The 23,309-nt window shown below is 43.8% G+C and overlaps 1 protein-coding gene across 12 annotated transcripts in view; it reads right to left on the reverse strand.

The window, feature by feature from the left end:
* The window catches only part of FGD4 (FYVE, RhoGEF and PH domain containing 4), a 125,463-nt gene extending 106,888 nt beyond the window's left edge, over nucleotides 1-18,575 (reverse strand). For 8 of the 12 annotated variants that reach the window (XR_009558291.1, XR_009558289.1, XR_009558288.1 and 5 more), the window contains exon 1: nucleotides 18,086-18,575. Coding sequence is in view for 3 of the 12 variants with exons in the window: in XM_060279944.1 (XP_060135927.1) it covers nucleotides 18,086-18,260 (175 nt within the window). In the remaining 9 variants the exon portion in view is untranslated. Of the gene's footprint in view, nucleotides 1-5,103 lie in introns of all 12 variants that reach the window. The other 4 variants (XM_060279948.1, XM_060279949.1, XM_060279945.1 and 1 more) reach the window with 4 other exon arrangements.
* Nucleotides 18,576-23,309: the final 4,734 nt, after the last annotated feature.

Below are 23,309 nucleotides of genomic sequence, written 5' to 3' on the forward strand. Positions count from 1 at the left end.
CCGGGCTCAGGGCGGGTAACACCGGATATAAAACAATTGATTAAAATACCACTTGAAAACAAGATTAAATGCAACATTAAAATGCAGCCTCATTTCAATAGGAACTCAAATCAAAATCTGTTTGGGGAGGAAAATGTCAAATCTTCACCAGGCCAACTATCCAGACTGGTCCTACGTGGGCCAGAAAAAAGCGAGAGAAGTCCCCAAATATGAGTTCCATCACAGAAGGAAAAAGGAAAGAGGGGGAGGGGATCAAGTTGGTTCCAAAGGCCAGGCGGAACAGCTCTGTCTTACAGGCCCTGTGGAAAGCAATCAGATCCCGCAGGGCCCTGATTTCATGAGACAGAGCGTTCCACCAGGCCGGAGCCAGCGTTGAAAAGGCGCCGGCTCTGGTTTAGGCTAATCTGACTTCCTTAGGGCCCGGGACCTCTAGGGTGTTGCTATTTATGGACCTTAAGGTCCTCCACGGGGCATACCGGGAGAGGAGGTCCCGTAGGTATGAGGGTCCTAGGCCACGAAGGGCTTTAAAGGTCAAAACCAGCACCTTAAATCTGACCCTGTACTCCACTGGGAGCCAGTGCAGCTGGAAAAGCACTGGGTGAATATGCTCCCATGGCAGGGAGCCCATGAGGAGCCTCGCTGCAGCAGTCTGCACCCGCTGGAGTTTCTGGGACAGCTTCAAGGGCAGCCCCGCGTAGAGCAAATTACAGTAGTCAAGCCTGGAGGTGACCGTCGCATGGATCACTGTGGCTAGGTCGGGGCGGGCTACTAGCTATAGCAGCTATGCTCTGCCTCCACAGACTGAGGCAGCAATGCTTCTGAATACAAGTTGCTGGAAATCACAGGAGGAGAGTGCTCATGTGCTCGGGTCCTGCTTGTGGGTTTCCCCACAAGCTTCTGGCTGGCGTCAGCCACTGTGAGAACAGGATGCTGGACTAGGTAGGCCATTGGCCTGATCCTGCAGGCTCTTATGATGTTCCACCTACTTTGTTAAAATGCAAGAATGCAGAATCTATCTTAAAGGTTTGGGACCACATGGGAAGAATCACATTAATGCAAGCCTTCTCTGCTCCCCAATCCTGGGCTTAGTTCTTTCCATTCAATTCTACTCCTGTATTCGTGGGTTCTGAATTATTCCTTTATGAGAGCACCATGGAATGGAACTGAAGAAGAAAAGAGGCTTCTCCCGCTATAAATAATAAATAAATTATCTAAAAAATGGATCTTAAAGGTAAAGGACCCCTGACAATTAAGTCCAGTCGTGGACGACTCTGGGGTTGTGGCGCTCATGTCACTTTACTGGCTGAGGGAGCTGATGTTTGTCCGCAGACAGTTTTTCGGGGTCATGTGGCCAGCATGACTAAGCTGCTTCTGGCGAACCAGAGCAGCGCACGGAAACACTGTTTACCTTCCCGCCGGAGTGGTACCTATTTATCTACTTGCACTTTGACGTGCTTTCGAACTGCTAGGTTGGCAGGAGCTGGGACCGAGCAACGGGAGCTCACCCCGTCACGGGGATTCGAACCGCCGACCTTCTGATTGGCAAGCCCAAGCAAATCAATCGATGCATCAAAGTTTCATGAATTTTGTCACCTTAAACATATGGCCACTTGAGACCTGAAGAGTAGTAGAGTTCTTCTATTCACCCCTAAAATTCATTTAATATACGGATGATAGGAAACTAAGATTGGCCTTGAATTGTTAAAATGATTAAGAATATCCTAGAGATTAAAGCCTGTATATAAGCCACTTAGCTATACACAAATATATTAGTTGTATTCAATCTGAACCAATGTATGCAAAAATTTGACTCTTTGTCATTTTGAAATGAATTTTCATTTGAACAGATGAGCTCCAAAGTAAAAATTAATTGGGTATGGTGCAACAAATTTATCAGTTATTTCAAATCCCTTTGCTACTGCACTTAAGCAGACTTTTGTTAGAAAGCAGGAAGCTGCCTAGTAACCACATATTAGTAACATTGTTCAAAGTGTATTTGAGATGAAACCACCTCCTCACAAATTACATATTTTAGCTGTGGGGAATGAAAATCAACAGACACTCGTTAAATAAACTCAGCGTTCATCTTTTGGGAATGTTGCTGAAGAGACCTTGGGTGAATTGTTTTCTTAGAAACGATCAGCTGCTGAAGAAAATTGATTCAACGCTGTACAGGACAATCTTATGGCATCTTAAAGACTAAACAGATTGTGGTATGTGCTTTTGTAGACTAGAGTTCAGTTCATCAGATGTTAGGCTCCTACTGTTTTAACAGCAGGAGACCAACATGACTATTTATCTTTTGGACAGTTTCCAAAAGTCGCTGAATCACTATTGGAATTCAGTATCTCCTAAGGCTTATACCGGTAGGTAAGAAACAGAATCCAAATTCATCCCAATGTGATAATTTAGCAGAGCAATATATATGGAATGTCACTGTTGGCTCAGCCCCCAATAAACTGGGGAAATCGCGTCTGTGCAGACGCCGGAAATCGTGCACGCGCGATCCGCCCCACAGAGGGATCTCTGCTGGAGTGAACTGGCCCAGGTGAGGTACACTTTGCCGACCCCTGGTTTATTCCATCCAACTCTACAATTCTATGATTCTATGTTCTTGTTCAGATCAAGAATGTAGAATTGTGCCCAAGCAGTTAGATTTGGTACATAGGCCTTTTTTCTTGCCTTTCAGAATCTTAAGAAAAGAAGGGTGTGGGGTGAGAAAACACTTGCAGAAGGGTAGTCATGTCCTTTATTTTTTATTTCATGCTAAGCTTCTTTCCTTCCCATGGAAATAAAACTACCAGCATAACTGATAGAGGGGGGTTCTCTCTAATCCAAGCAAATTTTATTCACTCAAACAGCAAGAACAACAACAACAACAACAACAACAACAACAACAACAACAACAACAACAACCAACAACAGAGAAATGGGAGTATATTCAAGAGTTACAGATCAATTATGTGTATGGCTACTCAGAAGCAACACAAGTTCAATGGGACTTACTCCTCGATACATGTCTAGGACTGCAGCTCAATAACTGTGAAATCCTCCACACAAAAAACTCAATAACTGTGGGCAATCTCCCCCCATTTATTTTTAGTCCCCAAAAATAGGGGACGTCTTATACATGGGGGTGTGTTATACACGGGAAAAGTACGGTAATTTGAATTTGCATTCAATAGTTCTTGTTGGCAGTCACTAAGGACACACAATTACAAGTCACCAGAGCAGTTCATTTACAGGTATCTATCATACACTGAGAAATAAATATTTTTAAAGCCTAGGGCTTGCTGATCAGAAGTTCGGCAGTTCAAATCCCCGTGACGGGGTGAGCTCCCGTTGCTTGGTCCCAGCTCCTGCCAACCTAGCAGTTCTAAAGTACATCGAAGTACAAGTAGATAAATAGGTACCGTTCCAAGCGGGAAGGTAAACGGCATTTCCGTGCGCTGCTCTGGTTCACCAGAAGCGGCTTTGTCATGCTGGCCACATGACCTAGAAGCTATACACCGGCTCCCTCAGCCAAAAATGCAAGATGAGCGCCGCAACCGCAGAGTCGCTCACGACTGGACCTAATGGTCAGGGGTCCCTTTACCTTTTAATTTAGCAATAATAATAATAATCCCCACCTTCTACCTGAGGAATTCATTTTACATAAGCCTATTAGGATATCTTCAGAAAAACAGAAGTAGCTTTGCAATTTTTGTACTAACTACCAGCAATCTGATATGCAGTGAAACTTTTACAAGCTATACCTAAACAAGTAATGCCAACTTTCACTTTACAAAGAAATGTAAACTGCAAGTACCTATGTTGGCTTATTAGGGGAGAAATTAAAAACATTCTCGCAGCAGAGAAATTAGGATCAACAAGAAAAAAAGGTTGAGTGAGCAGACATTCAAATTCATTATAATTATTCACAGGGCTAGGTGTTCAACAAAACAAAATGAGAGGGAATCAAGATGATGATTCAGGGCACCATGACAAAATATTACTCTGCAGTTTGCAATAGCGTGTGGGAGAGCGATTATGCAGTTGCATGCACACTAAGCATGGGAATTGAGCTCCACTGAAACAGAGTAGAACTAACTTCCGAATCCAACATGCATAGAATTGAGCTATTAATTACGTTAGGGCAATGCTTGGAGATAGACCTCAAGTTTCCGCAAGGTTACTCTAACAAAGATAACGATAACAAAGATATCCCCTTAAGTATCTTTGATAAGGTTTAAACAGGAAGGTGAGGTAATAAATGATAAAGCATCTGCTCAACAGAAGATATATATTAACCCTACTTTCCTATTTCTGGTGGAATTTAATTTTCTTTCTGCTGCTTAGGTAATTTTTAGTTGAAAGGGAATTCATTTTTAAATGGGTGCTTGCCTACAATGCAAGATATGAAGCAACCAGGTCTTCAGAGACTCTCTTCCGAAGCTGCTCTGGGCACCTACTGCAGCCGTGAAGCCTCCTCAAGGTCAGAGGGAGGCGACAGGTAAGATGGGAGGCAGCTTGAGTCAGGGGACAGCGGCAAGAAATATAACCTACAATTCACTATGAGATTTCACAGGCATTTACCTACTAAATTCCATATCAGAATCTAGACAAAGAATTCCATTATTTCACATTCATGTTGATTTTAGACTTTTCTGCACTGCAGATTATTACTCACACTTAAAAGCAACAGCACAGCTTTGCACAGTAAGGCAAGAATCAAACATGTAAATATTGAATCCTAGCATTTAGTTAAAACAGGTAAAATCTTCACTCTGACTAATCTTTTAATCTGGCACCTCCCAAAATATCATCCACCGAGTTATAAACGATGTCTTACAGGAGTAGTTTTACAAATGCAGCAATGGTTTGTGAAAACTGGTGGACAAGTAAGGTGAGTTTGTAGTGAGTGGGATAATATAAATATTTAATATTTAATATTATAAATATATAGTACCAATATATAATATTGGTAGTGGGTGGCTCCACACAGCACAGAATTACTCAGGAACAAAGACAAATGCCATCAGCTTTCAGTATAAATACATTTATTACTAAGCAGGAATACATGGAATAAATTTTTACATAAACCTGAATATATTATTCGCTTACATGTGTGCAGAACAGCCCTGCAGACCAGAGTTGAAGTTCTGTCCGTCTACCAAAGCAGAGGGAGTGCACTGAAAGTACCGTATATTTTAACACCATCAGTTTCTAAAATAAATCTAGAAAATAGAGAACTTTTAAAAAGTAAACAAGAGCACATTAGGTAAAGATAAAGGGACCCCTGACCATTAGGTCCAGTCGTGACAATAATCTCGCATTATTGGCCAAGGGAGCCGGCGTATAGCTTCCAGGTCATGTGGCCAGCATGACAAAGCCGCTTCTGGCAAACCAGAGCAGCACATGGAAACGCCATTTACCTTTCCGCTGTAGCGGTTCCTATTTATCTATTTGCATTTTGACGTGCTTTCAAACTGCTAGGTTGGCAGGAGCTGGGACCAAGCAACGGGAGCTCACCCCGTCACAGGGATTCGAACCGGCGACCTTCCGATCAGCAAGCCCTAGGCTCTGTGGTTTAACCCACAGTGCCACCTGTGATTTAGTCTATCCTTTCAGAAACTAGAGATGCCAGGAAAAGCAGCTTCTTAGCATTAGAACAAAACTAGCACTTCACAGGCTAAGAGGAAGAAAATACCGTAATTTGTTTTGGCAGCCAGTTGTATCTGTATAACACTATTGGAGCAATTTGCTTGATTCCTGGAAATCTGTAATCTCTCAAACAAATTTGCATACAACCTTAAGAGGAAAAGCATACATCAATGCAGGCATAGGCAAACTCCGGCTCTCCAGAATGTTTGGGACTACAATTCCCATCATCCCTGAACACTGGTCCTGTTAGCTAGGGATGATGGGAATTGTAGTCCCAATCATCTGGAGGGTCAGAGTTTGCCTATGCCTGCTAATGCTTTGGGAGACTGCTGTTACATTTCTAACAACCTTTATATAGTACTAAAAAAGTGATTTTCAGGGATGTGAACTGTATGGACCTATTTCTCTCTCTCTCTCTCTCTCTCTCACCTTATCTTTGCAACACCCTTGGATTTGTTTTTACTGTGTGTTTCTATTCTCGGTCTGTTTGCAGTTACTCAGGGCTAGAGGCTACCATAATACCCTGCTCAGTGACAATAAACATTCAAACACAAAACTCAAACACATAATAAGGATCAGAAATGCTTTGCGATCTCAAAACAAAAAATTTCCATAACGTTTCCATCATAGTTAGTAGCCACCAATAGCTCTTTCATCCATTAATTTGTCCAATCCTCTTTTAAAGCTATCTAAGTCAGCAGCCATCAGAAACTTCTCCATGGTCTCAAGGGCTAGAATCTGCCATCTCATGAAAAATAAGCAATGCTGAAATGCTCAGGAGTTCAGAAACTATTCCCGTTTATCAGGGGTCAGCAGACTTTTTCACCAGGGGGCTGGCCCACTGTCCCTCTATCTATCTACCGGTATCTATCTATCTATCTATCTATCTATCTATCTATCTATCTATCTATCTACTTGGGGCGGGGGGGGGGGATGAATGAATTCCTATGCCCCACAAACAACCCAGAGATGCATTTTAAATAAAAGCACACATTCTACTCATGTAAAAACGTGCTGATTCCCGGACAGTCCACGGGATTTAGAAGGATCTGGCCCCTGGGCCTTAGTTTCCCTCCCCATGCCTTATATCACGCTAGAAAGGCAAATAGCACTCCCACAGTCCTAAATCACAGCTGTGCATGCTACTTGGGGGACCCTAGCTTAGTGGCACAAGTTAAGGGAATCATACCTTTCGTAGGCTCAGCTGTAGAAGTGGAAGTAGGTTTTTCATTTGCCCACCTCTTTGCTGCATGTACCGGTAGCAGGCAGATACTGGTACCTTTGCTCCAAGGTGAAGGCTGCCTGCCTGCCCTTTACATTCAACAAAGGGGAAATGCACACACGCCACACACAAATCACATGTTCCTCAGATAACTAATCTAAATAGTACTTGGATTACGTAGCAGACGGAAGGGGTGTAACGAACTTCATTTATTACAAACAAGCAATAAAAAGTCTGACAAAGTGCTGTTTAACAAAGACTGGAGAAAGCAGAAGTGACTTTAGAATCTATGGGAACTTCTGAGCTCTCTGTTACCTATTACTTGGAACTATCACTTTTAAAATCATTCCCTCTTTTATCAAGTGGCATGTCCACAAGTGGACAGTCTTAAATGGAAAGGGAGCCCTACCAATGATAGATGTTCCTACATTTGCAAGGAAGTTGCAGTGGTGAGAATGATCAACTCCAGGAATGTTTTTATATGGCTTTTCTATCCAAGTTATGTATTTCCTACAAATCAAAACTTCGTTGCTACCAAAATCTCTGCAACAGGTAATGACTACTCTTTATCCGTTTCACAAGTCATGCTCTGCATACCAAAGGTCAATAAATCTGAAGATAAATTGTTTCTATTAGATTTCTCTTGAAATGTTTGACTTGTACCCACAGATGGGCCGCCAAATATCATCAGTCAAATCTTGATCTAATTATCTGCTAATATCGTTCTCACATTACTTCATATTGACAAAATCTGTAAAGTATTACATCACAAAGTCCATTTACTTCAGACCTTTAAAAATGCCACATGCTGCAGCATAAATAATTCTGTGGTTTTTTAAGCATTCAGACAAGTAAGACAGGTTATCCTCATCACAGAAATGCTAATGAATCTCTGTTAACATGGAGCCTAAAGGAAATACAAGCATGATTGGGCTTGAAGCCTGATTTATATACAACAGAATGCCACCACCTTGTTCACTTCAACTAAACCAAAAATACCATACATTTTTACTCCACAAGTATAAACTGTATAGTGTGTTTTTTTAAAAAAAAAGATACGTATTTTTTAAAAAGTTAATACTAACATAATTATATCTTACTACAAACGCTGGCTCCCTTGGCCTATAGAGCGAGATGAGCGCCACAACCCCAGAGTCGGACACGACTGGACCTGATGGTCAGGAGCCCCTTTACCTTTATCTCTCATGCAATACACATACAAGACTCATTTGATAATTGAGGTTAATTGTACTAAATTCAGGAGAAAATACTTGAGTGAGGCAGTCTCTCAAAATGACACCTGCAAGGTGCAGGCAGGGTTGAACATTTTCTTGATTATACAGTAATTAGCACATGTTATTCAAGGGAACCAAGTGACTAGACATATGTACTGTTTATGGTTTCTTCCTTGTCCAATCCACTTTGCTGGGTTAATTTCTCAGAAGACCTGTTTGCCCAGATCCTGCTACTACAACACCACGATATGGGGGGGAAACCTCCTTTACTCTTCTAGAAGTGTGCTGTCATACTTCTGGCAAGAAGTGATTTTATATTATATTTCTACTCTATCCGGAATGTATTTCTCTCTCATAGAATAAGTTGCTTCAGGTACTAAAAAAACAACAGTAAATTTAGAAGACCAGAACAGCAAATGGTTTCATACAACTTGGCAGCCAATTACAGCAACATTTAGTTCTTTGTTCCATTGGAGTGGTAAGATTTCCAATCTCCGCTCAACCTTTCTTGTCTTTTCCATTGCTCTTGTTTGACAGTTTTATTTCTGTGCCCTTTTCTCTACTTGCTTCCAGCTGTAATCCACTTAATGCTCTATTTCTCTCAGCCTTTGTGCTGTTTGTAGCATCAGACCACAAAGCCTGAAACAATTCTTTTAAATGCCTCTTTGGTGTATCCCTATCTCTCTTAGTCCCAGTTTCCCCCTTTTTACTTGTGGTATGTATCTTCTCACAAGGCTGCTTTTCCGTCTTCCTGGAATCCCCATCTCACCCTCTCTCAACTTATCTTAAAAATGAAATAAAACAATGTTATCAACCACTCTTCTCTGAAGGGCATGTATTCCCCATCTCCAACACACACAAATCAGGCCGAGAGAACATGACTGGAACAAGGTCTACGCCATATGGGTCCCTTTTGTCCCACTTAATTCCAACTAGCATCTACACATGGGAATAGCAAATTTCTTAAACCCAAAAGCTGCAACCACTCCCCCCCCCAAAAAAACCTTATGCTCAAGGACCAGCTTTATCCACCTCCACTACCATTGGTGCACCGTCTACCAAGTTTAATGGGGCAATATTCCTAACATATGCAAAAATACTGGGCAATTTCCCAACCTATACTAATTGAAATTGCCCTGTGTCGTCGTTATGAAATTGTTGCCATTATTCTTGGAGCAACAGACAAAGCCCCTGAAGCGCAGTTACCAAAACAAGCCCCCCCACAACCTACCCATCTTTGTTGCACTTTTCCATCCTTAAAAAGAAAGCAGGGGGAAACTGGAGAGGGAGGGCACTGATTAAATGCACACTACAACCCCTGCTGCAGCAGGTACTGTGTTTATTTATTTAATAAAATTTAGATTCCAACTGATTGTAAAAGCAACAACAACCTCAAAAGTGATTTGCCATGGTTCACAACTTAAAAGAAAAACTGCCCACAACATGGAAAAACTCCCAAGCGGTGCACTGTCTCTCCCTGGGAGTCTGCAATAGCTCAGTTGGTAGAGCATAAGACTCTTAATCTCAGGGTTGTGGGTTTGAGCCCCACATTGGGCAAAAGATTCCTTCATTGCAGGGGACTGGGCTAGATGACCCTCGTGCTCCCTTCCAACTCTGCTATTGATTCTATGAGCCTAGTTCTTCCCAACATGCTCATTTTGTACATGCAAAAACTTGTGTGTAGAGAAGCATTCACTTATGCAAATTTCCATCTGAAGCATGAACTGGTGTAGCTCAGAGACAGCTTTCCATCTCAGATAGAAGTAGGATCCAGATCTTTAACTGGTCAGGATGTTCACAGCTCTGCCTCTCCAGGCAGCTAAGGACAGATAAACCAGGAATGCATTGCACTGAATATAAAGGAGCTGCTGGGAGCACTAACAAATCTAGTGAATCACTGCTCCATTGTTCTCAGTACTGACAGAGGCCTGTTTCTGCAATGCCAGGAAAAAGCTTCTGAATGAGAGGTGAGCTCGCCTAGCTGCTGGGCAGCAATGCTTTGCATTTGTTCAGTAGAAAGGAGACACAGTTCATTCCTGTCAGCATATTTTGCAAGGCACAGAGGCATGAGAATCACAAACTTGTCACCGAAAGTTGGCAATTCTGACAAATATACCTATCCCACTGCCTAGAATCCACCCTTACTAAGAAGACTGAAGCCACTGATTTGGAGTAGAGCCCCAGGCTGCTGGGAGTTCAACATTCATGCTGTGGCCCCTCTGGCTGCAGCAGCTCAGTGTTTCAGAGTCACCAAGATAACTGAAGAGGCTGCTCCAACATAGCAAAGGACCCATACATGGACAGGCCATGCATTAGATATGGTGTTTCTTCCCTAGGACTGGTGAACAGTGGAGGAGTTTAAAGTTCCACTGCTAACAAGAACATTAACTGGGTAACATTCAACATTCTGGTGGCTTCTGGTCCATGCAGAAATGTGTGCCACTTTACGTGGTCTGCTACCCCAAAATGGGATGAAGCCAATTGATTTTGATCAGTAATATGGTAGCTGATGCAATCAGCTGCCTTGCTGGAGATGCAATGGGTCGCTGGAAGTCAACACCTTCCTGGACAGTTGTGACCACAGCTTTCAAACACTTGTCACTGCTTTCTAAAAAAATTTTTTTTAGAAAAATGGCAGCAGGAACTCATGAAGCAATTTGTTTACAATAGTATAGTAGGGAAGTATTGTTGGCGTCTATACTAACTCTGGAATGGCCAATCCTTCCGCAACTGCAAATGCCAGTAATTGCTGTTCAGCAGTGGAGCAGACTCCCACGAGAGATGGTGGACTCCCCTTCCTTGGAGGTTTCTAAGCAGATGTTGGATGGCCAGCTGTCACATATGAACTAACAGATTCCTGCATTGCAGGGGGTTGGACTAGATGACCCTTGGGGTACCTTCCAAATAAGGATGCTTATCCCTATGAACAACAAAAGATGCGTCCAATTCAATGTGGTTAGGATGAATAGTAAAAAGCAGGTGGAGATGATCAGCTAAATATGCAGGGTGCTTCTGTAGAACAATCCCCTTTCTGAAATAAGGCAAATTCCTTTAAAGCCAAGGGTTACAAGAGGCCTGGACTCAAGCCATATGTCACAATTCTGCCAATATTAACCATAAGCCCTATTCATTTAAAGAGATGTTTAAGTACATGATCTCACACCAAAATCAATACAATATGCAAGTGTTTGACATTGGCAGAATTGTGTCCTATGAACTTGATAATCCAAATCTACAGAAATTTGCTTTAAATGACTTTTCAGTCTCTATTTGGACAGTAATTTACTTTCAGCTCCACATAATATTTTTACAGAGCTTACTGGACCCCACAATATTGATTGGTTGGTTGAACAAAAGGGGGGGGAAACATCTTCTGACCAATGCAAAAGCACCACTCAGTATGTTATAGGACTATTGAATGGTCAACTCTTCCTGCTAGGTATTATATGAACTTGTCAATTTAGTAGTTGTTTGGGTAATTGTTGACAGCTCAAATTATAAAAGCAGGAAATTAAAACTTCTCCAAAAACACAAGATCGGAAGAAAGAAACTAGAACTTTTAGCTGTATGAGCTGAAATAGACTCTAGAAAACATGGAGAAGCTGCAGCCTTTGAAGACAGTCTTTTTCATAGTTGTTTATAATGCAAAAGTTCCTTATGAGATATATTAACTCCATGCTGCAATGTTCTGTTTCACTCTAGTACCCTTCAGGCAGCAATCTGAAGAACTGTGCAGAGGAGGAGATTTTTCTTATAACTTGTCCTCCTTGGGCATGAAACTGTTAATCTAGGGTCATGTGTCCAAGTCCCATGTTGGGCAAAGGATTCCTGCATTGCAGGGGGTTGACCCTCATGGTCCCCTTCCAACTCTACAATTCTATGATACAGTATATTGCATGTGACTATAGAATATATGTATTTCTTTCTGTTGCATGATGGGACCCAGGTGGCGCTGTGGGAGGGACCCAGGTGGCGCTGCGGGTTAAACCACTGAGCCTAGGGCTTGCTGATCAGAAGGTCGGTGGTTCGAATCCCTGTGACGGGGTGAGCTCCCATTGCTTGGTCCCAGCTCCTGCCAACCTAGCAGTTCGAAAGCACATCAAAATGCAAGTAGATAAATAGGAACCGCTACAGCGGGAAGGTAAACGGTGTTTCCGTGTGCTGCTCTGGTTTGCCAGAAGTGGCTTTGTCATGCTGGCCACATGACCTGGAAGCTATACGCCGGCTCCCTCGGCCAATAATGCGAGATGAGCACGCAACCGCAGAGTCGGTCACGACTGGACCTAATGGTCAGGGGTCCCTTTACCTTTATTTCTTTCTGTTGCATGATGCTTCTTATTATAAAATATTATCAAGGACTCCCATGTATTTTACATATGCACCACATTCAGCTCAGTCATTCTTCGCATTAACCAATACAAGAGCAAAATTACTCATCAATGTGTTTCAGTCGAGAGCACAGCAGTGAGTAGCAAATCATTCCCAGCAGGACAGCTTGTGCCCAAAGGTATTTATTCTCTTCACTGCAGTGGTGGAGAGGGATGGAGGGGGAGGTTCATTCACACCAGTTTATGTACTTAGTATAGAGCTTCCAACTTTCATATCATAAAACATTAACAAGCTCAGTACTGTATTATGGAAGTAACAAATTAGTCCACCAAAAGCTTTCACAAATAGATAGCAACAACAATAAGAAACATTAGATAAACACAGCAACAAATGAAGGACAAATGCAGCTTTTCTTGCAGCTTTTTCCCATGCTGCAGGAAGCACTGAACTGAATACAGATAGTCTTCTGGTTCCCTTTGCAGGGGGGTGGATATCACTGATGCTTAGGCAACAGAGAGAGCCCATTGCAGACGGGGAAACAGCATTTCAGGCAAAATCTGCTCCACTGAGCTATGGCCCCTATTGTTAAAAAGTCCTACTAGCAATTTTGTTTTTATAGCAGGAATTGGTGTAGGACCTAAGTCCCACCCGGGTAATAGGAGCAATGGAACCAACACGAAGAGGCAACATGCCTGGCAGGTTACAACAAGATTTATTTGTTCAGCATATGCTAAGCAAAGGTGCAGTGCAATAAGCTCGCAACCTGCACACTCACTGGTGGATGCACAATCCTTTTATACAGTCACAAACAGGCAACACCTGATTTCCTCGAAAACATATGATTTCCAGGAAACAAAACTTAACTACAGAAAGCACATACATTCCAGTAATCCAAACTGCCATGCTCCCTTCTCCCTTCTTATCTGGTCCTGTGAGCCTAGCTTCCTTTATCCGGCCTTACTGGGTGTGTGGGTGTAGGGTAGGCATTTGATAACAGTCTGCAAGCTACGCGCTTATGGCTCCTTACTTTGTCACACTTCAAGCCCCTCTATACAATGCGCTGTGTATTTGAACCCTAAATACTATGCAACTATTTTCATATCAATTATGTGTGTCTTAAAATAAAGGTATTGGCCCTTCATTGGTATTGCTACTTTTGTACTTTGAAACTGGTTTTCTGTGCAAAGCCCATTAATGGTAGTGATTAACCAAAGTGTTCCACCCTACTGAATTTGCAGTATGTTTCCTCATACTGTACTCCACACCTCCAATACTTGCAAGTTCCTAGCAGAGAGCATGGCTAGTAACTATCACCAGCCCTCTCCTCCAGGAATTTGCCCGGTCTTCTTTTAAAGCCATCAAAGTTCCCCAGTTTAACTATGCACTACATGAAAAAGTACTTTCTTTTACCTGTCCTGAATCTCCCAACATTCAGCTTCACTGGATGTCCACGAGCCCTAGGGTTAGAGAATCTTTTTTCTATTGCTCAGCACCCCAGCAAATAAGGAAATCACTACCAAGCATGTAGGAGACAAGGTTTCATAGATATTATCAGAAGTTACCCATGATTGTGAAGTGAGGGAGGATTCTCCGTTACTACAAAGGCTACATTTTTAAGATAAGATATAAGATCTTTATTGTCATTGTCCCCTTGCGGGAACAACGAAAATACTCAGTTGCTACATCCACTCATATAAGGCATTCCGCACAATCCAAAATTACTACAAAACCTAATTAAAAACAGTAAATATGATACAAAATAACAAGTAAAATAAGATGACTTCAAAGTCCAGACTTTCCATTTAAGGCCAAAATCGCTCTAGAGAAGAAACTGTTCCTGAGATGGCTCGTTCTTGCCTGCATTGTTCTATATATCTCCGTCCCGATGGCAGGAGCTCAAAGAAATGGTGACCAGGGTGCATTGGATCTCTTGATATGTCTAGTGCTTTTCTATGGCACCTGGTGGTGTAGATTTGTTCTACGGTAAGGTGGAGAGTGAGCAGCCAATAATGCTCTCTGCTGTTTTAACAATTCTGCACAGCCCTGCTCTATCCTGAGAAGTACAGCTTCCGTACCACACACATAAACCATACGTGAGCACGCTCTGTATGGCAGAGTGATAGAAGGCAAGCAGCAGCTTTTGTGGAAGATGGTTTTTCCTTAAAATTCTCAAAAAATACAGTCTCTGCTGCGCCTTCTTCACAAGCCCCCTTGTATTAACACTCCAGGACAGATCCTCCTGTAACGCAGTGCCTAGAAGTGAAGAAGTGTGCATGCACATGAAAGCTCATACCAAAATAAAAAACTTAGTTGGTCTTAAAGGTGCTGCTGGAAGGAATTTTTTTATTTTGTTTCGACTACGTCAAACCAACAGGGCTACCTACCTGTAACTAGAACCTAGAAATCTAAACGTTGTTACCCTCTCCACATAGATTCAGTCAATCAAAAGTGACTGGACCTTGTTCCTCTGTCTCCTAAAGTCCACCACAAGCTCCTTTGTATTTATGAGCAAATTATTAACTCTGCACCACTCTGTCAGTTTTTTCTTAGAAAATGAGGATTGTTTCCTTTCTTTGGGAAAATATGTTCCGTTTTCATCTGAAATGACTATTAATTTAAACATCATATGGCTGTCTGACTGGAGGCCTGATAGTGGCAGTATCACATTGAAGGTACACAGCGTCTTGAAGATATGCAGTTTTATATAATCTGAACTCGAAGAAATGCTGTGTCTTATCCCTACATACATCCCCTCGACCCATGATACGAAAGAGCATTTAATCCAATTTGCAGTCACTTCCTTTTTACCATAAGAAATCAGAACCAACTTCCTTCTCCTTGTATCTTGCTTTGGTACTAGGCAACTAGTGGGCAGGCAAAAAGGACTGGCCAGTGTGATATGGCTTTGCTGCTACTCATGCTGGCTCACAAGTGCCTCCATCCATACACCTTCTACCTCAAACTCTGAACCAGTTTGGGCACTGACCAAAAGCTAAGTAGATTACCTGGAAACCTACCGTATGGATTCTCACTCATCATGGCAACCATTTACATGAGGTTAACCTGACATAGGAATTTCCAGGACCACTTATCCATCAATGTGCAACCAATTCTGATTTTTGTTCACTGTGATCTCCATTCCCAATTTAATGTTTCTCTCAAACTGGAGCAATTTTCTTTCTGTTGGTAAAGTTAAAGGACCCCTGGATGGTTAAGTCCAGTCAAAGGTGACTATGGGGTGTGGTGCTCATCTCACTTTTTTGGCCAAGCAGTACCTATTTATCTATTTGCACCAGTATGCTTTCAAATTCGTAGGTTGGAAGGAGCTGGGACAGAGCAATGGGAGCTCACCCCATTGCGGGGATTCTTTGTGTTACAGAGGTATTACGCTCCCTTTCTCTCAATATATACATATTTGCCATTCCCATTTTTACAGCTCTTTACTAGCCAGGTGGCGCTGTGGGTTAAACCACTGAGCCTAGGGCTTGCTGATCAGAAGGTCGGCGGTTCAAATCCCTGTGACGGGGTGAGCTCCCGTTGCTTGGTCCCAGCTCCTGCCAACCTAGCAGTTCGAAAGCACGTCAAAATGCAAGTAGATAAATAGGAACCGCTACAGCGGGAAGGTAAACGGTGTTTCCATGTGCTGCTCTGGTTTGCCAGAAGCGGCTTTGTCATGCTGGCCACATGACCTGGAAGCTATACGCTGGCTCCCTCGGCCAATAATGTGAGATGAGCGTGCAAACCCAGAGTCGGTCACGACTGGACCTAATGGTCAGGGGTCCCTTTACCTTTTTACTAGCCAAAAACAAAGCAGCAACTTACAAAGAGGATGCTGTAAATAAAAATCTATAAATCAGCATTACCATCTGTTTAAACAGGAAATACACAAGCAGAATAGTTCCCCACGCTCTAAGCTATCTAGTACTCTGGATGCTGTACTGCTGCTTTCGTGAAAATTCTCTGCCCCCTAGCAATAACCTAAATAGTTGACATATTTTCAAACGCCTTACATGAGACAAATATTTGCACTCATGCCCGTTTTGTTTCTTTTCATCCAACATGGAACTGATGTCATGCAGTTAAATTGAGTGATTTTTTTTAAAGGTCTAGTTTACCTTTCACAAGTACTGTAGATAAAAAGGAGCTAGTCTACTCAGCAAGTATCTTATCCTTAATGGGCACAGTGCTTCTTCCTTTAACATGCATACACAAAAACCACTTCCAGCAGCTGTTCGCCAAAGCTTTTGCCAGCACTCTACAAGATTAGCACCTCCCCAGAATGAAATCTTTCTGTGTAGAGCAACACCTTTTCACAGTACTGTACAGCAAAAGTGGCTCACCAGTGACCCGCCAAATATTGTTGGATTCTAGCTCCCCATCAGTGTCAGCCAGCATGACCAATGGTGGAAGAAGATGGGAGTTGTAGTCCACAGCATCTGAAGATCACCTTGTTGGCTCCCCTGGCATAGAAACCTATGATTGCTCAGAGAATCTCTGCATCCATTATGTTCATTTACCTAGAGTGCAGAAAGTATCTTCCACTGATATCTTTGCTGGTTCTAGATGGTTTGCTCACTGAAAACAAGAAGGCTTGCTCAAGTGTGAGAGGGATGGGCAATTTTTATTTCAAAGAAGTCCTCCTTACCAGGAAAGAAAGCAGAACTTTAAAGTTTACATGCATAGGACTAAGACTGCAAAATAGAATCATGCAGACAATAACACATTTTCACACTATTTTGATAGAAAAAAGTGTTCCACACGGGTTAGAAAAAGTAAGCACTTTAAATTAAAAGCTTGCAATTGGCACAATAAGAGACTTTTTTTCATCTTTCAGTGGGGGAAGAGTTAAAACCACCTTAACTTTAGGGCGAGAATTTTAAAAGTATACTTGTACAAAACGTCTTCCCAAACATGCAATGGCACAACTATCAGACAAAAACAAAACGTGGAGCTCCCTCCTCTTTTTCCATACCTAAAGTGGGGAGGGCACAGAACATGATCGTAAACAAGTTTACTTAAGAATTCAGCCAAGTTTATACAGAGCGAGAGGGTGTGTGTAATAACACTGTATCAGCAAGGGATTCCCAGGAAAATGCAGCTGGCCCTTCAAAATATATATATATAGCAAGAGCCTGCTGGATCAGGCCAATGGTCTTGTCTGCTCCAGCATCCTGTTCTCACAGTGGCCGACCAGATGCCTGTGGGAAGCCTGCAAGAGAGATCTCTTCCCTCCTGCAGTTTCCAGCGACTATTACTCAGAAGCAGTTCTGCCTCTGGCCAGAGACACCACACCTTACAACATACCGAAGCCTAAACTTTATGTTGATCTAGGAGTGCATGTATATTTGCAACAGTCGATTTTGCTGCGAGAGGGCTACCCCGCAGCAACTTCTGGAAGGAGGAAGTTTGGCCGCAGGGTCTCCCCAGGGGGGAGAAGAAAAAGACAGCCCAGCTAGCTGCGTTTTGCAGAGTACGCCTTTCCAACTCCTGCTGCACTTTACTTTTCGCTCGGTGCGACCTTAGACCCGAAGCTGCTGGGCGCGACGGGCCACGACGCCAGGACAGCCAACAAACCGCAGGAAGGAAAGGAGAGGGAAGGGAGCGGAAGGGAAGGGAGGTCCCGGCTCAGAGCCCAAAGGTGAAGCCGGAGTTGTACCTGCTGCCGCTGTTGGCGCCGCTTCCCTGGCAACGTCTCTCCTCTCCGGGTGGGAAAGAGGCGAAGCAGCGGCGGCGGCGGCCTGGGAGAAGACCAAGGCGCTGCTGCTGAGGCTGGGGCTGGATTTCCTCCGGATAGCCACCCGCCTGAAGTCTATGCTCTCGGGCCCCTCCATCTTCCCCTCTCGCCGCCGGCTGCGCAAGTGAGGAAAGGGGGCAGAGAGAGACCAGGCGCCAGGCAGCAGGCAGAAAGCCGCCCTTCCTCAGCCCCTGACAGGAATGGCCACGGCCATTTCTCGCGCCCCCTGCAGGTTCGGCTGTGGGAGGTCGGCGGCTGCTGCCACTTCTTGCTCCGGCTGCTCCGTGGGGCGCTTTGCAAAGCGAGAAGGGGCGTCGGGAGATAGGGAGGCGGAGAAAACAACCGCCTGCCTCTTTGCCCCGCCTGGTTTCGCCACTCTGCCCGAGCGCCAGACGCCGCCTGCGAGGAGGAGGAGGAAAGAGAAGCGCAGAGATTTGCGGCCGCCTCGAAATTCCCGCTCAAATCTGGCCGGGCGCCAAAGCGCGCGCCTGGCCGGCGTTGCGTTGCCTCCGCCTCAGGCGCGCGCACTCTCCGCTCTAAGCGCCTTCACCTGCCAGGTGAGACAGGGGAGGGAAGCCCGCCCTTCCCCCTCAGGCGGGGCAGCCGCGCACTGCTGTTACGAAAGTTCTGTTCGAGTTGCCTGAGAGCCTGTCCGCCGCGGGCGGATTTCACACCGCCTTTTTAAGCGGACTCTTATGTCAGGGTTGTTACAGTTCGACTTGGTTTAAAGGTAAAGGTACCCCTACCGTTAGGTCCAGTCGCGGACGACTCTGGGGTTGCGGCGCTCATCTTGCTTTAGTGGCCGAGGGAGCTTCCAGGTCATGTGGCCAGCATGACAAAGCCGCTTCTAGCGAACCAGAGCAGCACACGGAAACGCTGTTTACCTTCCCGCTGTAGTGGTACCGGTACCTATTTATCTACTTGCACTTCCTGCTTTGGAACTGCTAGGTTGGCAGGAGCTGGGACCGAGCAACGGGAAATCACCCCATCGAGGGGATTCGAACTGCCAACCTTCCAATCAGCAAGCCCTAGGCTCAGTGGTTTAGACCACAGCGGTAAATCCCGGCTGAGCTCCATTGGATTGATTCCCGTGAGTGCCTAGGACGGGCGCCTGCTTAATATGATGTTTTTCACTTGATATCATAGAATCAATAGTTGGAAGGGACTCTGAGGGGCATCTAGTCCAACCCACTGCAGTGCAGGACTCCGGCCCACAGCCGACCACCTTACCTGATTAACAGCCAGACATTGCACCGTGCTTCTCTGTCCTTTCGTTCCCATTTCGGCCCACTTTTTAGTCCAAGGCAATGGTGGAAATAATGGAGCCATTTCCAATCCTCTGTTTATTATTATTATTCAGGTTTTTTGTTGTTGGAAGTTCTTATACTGCTGTTTTTACTGCTGTCTGCAATACCCGTTCCTCCACTGTCTAGGCAAATATGCCTCTGAATAGGAGTTGCTAAGAACTGCAGGTGGGGACAGCTCTCCTTGTAGGCATCTATTTGGCCACTGAGAACAAGATGCTGGACTAGATGGGCCTTTGGTCTGACCCAGAAGGTCTCTTCTGTTTTGAATTGCTTAAAGTTATTTTATTCTTGTGACTGCCCTTGGCTCCCCCTTTGGGTAGGAAGGGCTGGTTAGAACTATTATTTGGGCCCCTCTAGTCCAGCCTCCTGGTCTCACAATGGCCAACTGGGATATAAGCAGGTATCTAGCTCCAAAACAATTCCGGAAACTATTTGCAAAGCTGTGACCGTCCTGCCTAGGTCTCTGTTGCAAAATTGGCTAGAAGACAGCAATTTGAGTGCTGGTGTCAGGATCACAGCAGGACGTGAAGCACAGATTGCCGTGTTTCTCCAAAAATAAGCCATACCCCGAAAATAAGCCAAGACATCCCCTGAAAATAAGCCACTGTGTGTTTTTTGATGAAAAATAAATATAAGACGGTGTCTTATTTTTGGAGAAACACAGTATAAGTGTGTGCAACACCACCTGTCGCTGGCCAAAGTGAGGAAGCTACAGAGAAGCCAGGCACAGTAGATAACCAACAGAGGACCACAGTAGGTCAGCTGACACTCCCTCACCCCTGTTATAAAGACTGGGCCAGGCTTCCTCAAGGTGATCTAAGCGATGAAGAGAACTGTTCTTACTGATTTCACCATCCCAGGGTTGGTAGCTGCTCAGAGACTATGCCCCTAGCCTATGCACTCTAACAGGTGACATTTCAGAAGCCAGAATGGTGACTAAGCAGGATTTCCATGTTTCAGCGTTCTTCTGCTGCTTAGATCTCCTGTGCCTAGCAGAGCAGGACTGCAATTCAAGCAATTATATGCAAATGTGCTTAATATGCATAATTTATACATATTTCACAAGTCAGATTGTTGTACGCGGGGGGGGGAGCATTATACACAATTTTAGTTACCTCGATGCTGAATTTTGATTATTTTTTGAAAATGTTTTGGAAAAGGCAGCCCTTGCTTCCTGTTCCAAAAGGACAAGATCTTACTCCCCATCTTCAATTTAAAGTACAGAAGCTGACTGGATTTTACTTGAACACTGGCAGCATGATAGTGTCTCCTATTGCACCTGAGACTGCATGACAGGCCAGTGGCATGCATAGCTCTGATCCCCATCACAGGAATTATTGTGACCCCTGCATCTAGCAGTGATTGGGGCACTGAGTTGGAGGCTGCAGGGGCACCTGTTGGTATCCCTATATTCAGCAGCCAGCTCCATGCCCTGAATCTGAATATAGGGATACCATTGCACCACAGGCTGCTAGACAGAATTCCCCAGATGAACTTCCCAAATCACCAGGGCCTATAGAAGGGGTCGGCAACCTAAGGCCCATGCGCCGGAAGTGGCCCACAGAGGTCATTTGACTGGCCCACGAGCCCCCCCCCGAACTGAGTCGTGTGCGGCGCTAAACCAGCGCAGGGACTCGCTTCCGCGGTGCCAAAAATCACGTCTGCATGCCGAAAATTGCAGGCACGTGCGCAATCCAGCCCACAGAGAAATCTCCGTGGAAACAATCCGGCCCAGGCAAGATAAACCTTGCTGACCCCTGGCCTATAGGGCCAGACCCTCAGGGTACCTTTTCCTGAACCTGAAGAGCTGAAGGTCTTCCAAAACACATCACCAGTCCATGGGTGCAGGCAGCTATGGAACAGAGTAGGAGTGCCTACAGTGGTGCCTCGGTTTATGAACACAATTTGTTCCGGAAGTCTGTTCATAAACTGAAGTGAACTTTCCAATTGAAAGTAATGGAAAGTGGATTAATCTGTTCCAGACGGTCCGCGGAGTACTTAAACTGAAGTGTTCATAAACTGAAGCGAACTTTCCTATTGAAAGTAATGGAAAGTGAATTAATCTGTTCCAGACGGGTCCGCGGAGTACTCAACCTGAAGCGTACTTAACCCGAAGCATGGGTGTAATTGGTTCCGGAACTCTGTTCATAAACTGAAGCGTTCATAAACTGAAGCAAACTTTCCCATTGAAAGTAATGGAAAGTGAATTAATCCGTTCCAGATGGGTCCGCGGCGTTCTTAAACTTAAATTCATAAACCGGGGTGTTCGTAAACCGAGGTTCCACTGTATTTTCAGGCCAGAGGGGTTGCCCTTTAAAATGCATAAGTAATCTCAAGGGGATGGATCTATGCTCCAGTAACCTCCCACCTGGATTACTGTCAGGCATTGTACATGAGGCTGCCCTTGAATACAACTTAGAAACTCCAATTATTGAAGAATTTATCTGCCACAATTCAACTACAACAGCCAGGTTTATTCATATTACTGTACACACAAAAATTGCTATGTATTCATTTCCAGAGCGATTTCAAGGTGCTGGTACTTACCTTAAAATATCTAAATGGCTTGGGATCCAAATGTCAGAAGGGGTGCCTCTTCCCTGTGGTCAAGATCTTATGTCAAGGTCCCCTTCCAAAAGCCTTCCAAGTGCTTTTTCACTGGTAGTGTCCTGGCACCGCCAATAAAGAGGTATGCCTTTTGCCTACATTACAAATTTCAGGCACCAAATCAATGCTTTTTAAAAAAGTATCTAAGATGCATACAATAATTCAGTGTGCTGTGTGGTTTTGTTGCCTGAAACTTTAACAACTGTCACACAAGGGAGAAATCTAACAAGGTTTCCTGCTCTCTCACCAGGGTGAGGCAAAATTTGATATCCTGGATAATTCTGCCATCTGATGATTTTGCAGATAGAGTCCTGTTTCCTTCCTTTCTTCAGAGAATCGGAGGTGTGGGCACACACAGACCACAGCAACACGCAGTGACATACTAAAGAATACAGATACAGCACAAAGTTCAAGGAACAAAAAATGGCCAGTTTATTTACTGGGATAGTTATGCATTACACCATAATTTTAATCGGAACATAATGATATAAGAATCAGTATATTAGCTTCTAATTTAGTTTCTTCAGTTCTGGAGCGTCTTAATTTCCCAACCATTCAACCCGCATGATCATACCACACATGTACAAGCACATGATTCCCTCACGAAGCAATGTATCTAGGATTGTCTACAGTATCAAGACTGGGATGGGAGAGAGTTTGACATGGCAATAATTCAAAGCCTTCAAAACGAGTTGTTTTGGAATCCAGAATTGGTCAATATTCTTGTCTTAAAATCAGAATTGCAACACAATAAAAGTTTCTAACATTCAACCTTTAAGTCAATTAGCACATCTATCTGTAACCTCCACCATCTAGAAATACTCCATTCAACCTCAAAAAGGCTTTACAACAGAATTTCGATTTAGTTTAGGAACAGCCGACTTTTACAGCAGTCAAATGTACAGTACTGTATTTTAATGCAAACTGCACCATTATTTAAAACCATTTGGAATACAGTAGAACACAGTATGTCCTTTCGTGTGGTTAATTAGATAAGGATATTCATGCAAAGGGGAACATTCATAGATTACAAAATCACAAAACATCAGGATTTTAAGGTTCTCTTTTCTTATGAAGGATTGTTTTAATCAACCCTTTAACAGTCAAACCACAGGGTTTGAAGCACTAGGTCTATAACTAGTGAGGTGTACTTAGGTTTATTCAAAGATATGGTGCACAAAGCCATACCCCTGAAGAAATAAGTTTTCAAAGCTAAATTACTCTTCTTTTCT

The sequence above is a fragment of the Zootoca vivipara genome, chromosome 10 (genome assembly GCF_963506605.1).
Source record: "Zootoca vivipara chromosome 10, rZooViv1.1, whole genome shotgun sequence".
In the NCBI taxonomy this organism is placed as follows: domain Eukaryota; kingdom Metazoa; phylum Chordata; class Lepidosauria; order Squamata; family Lacertidae; genus Zootoca; species Zootoca vivipara.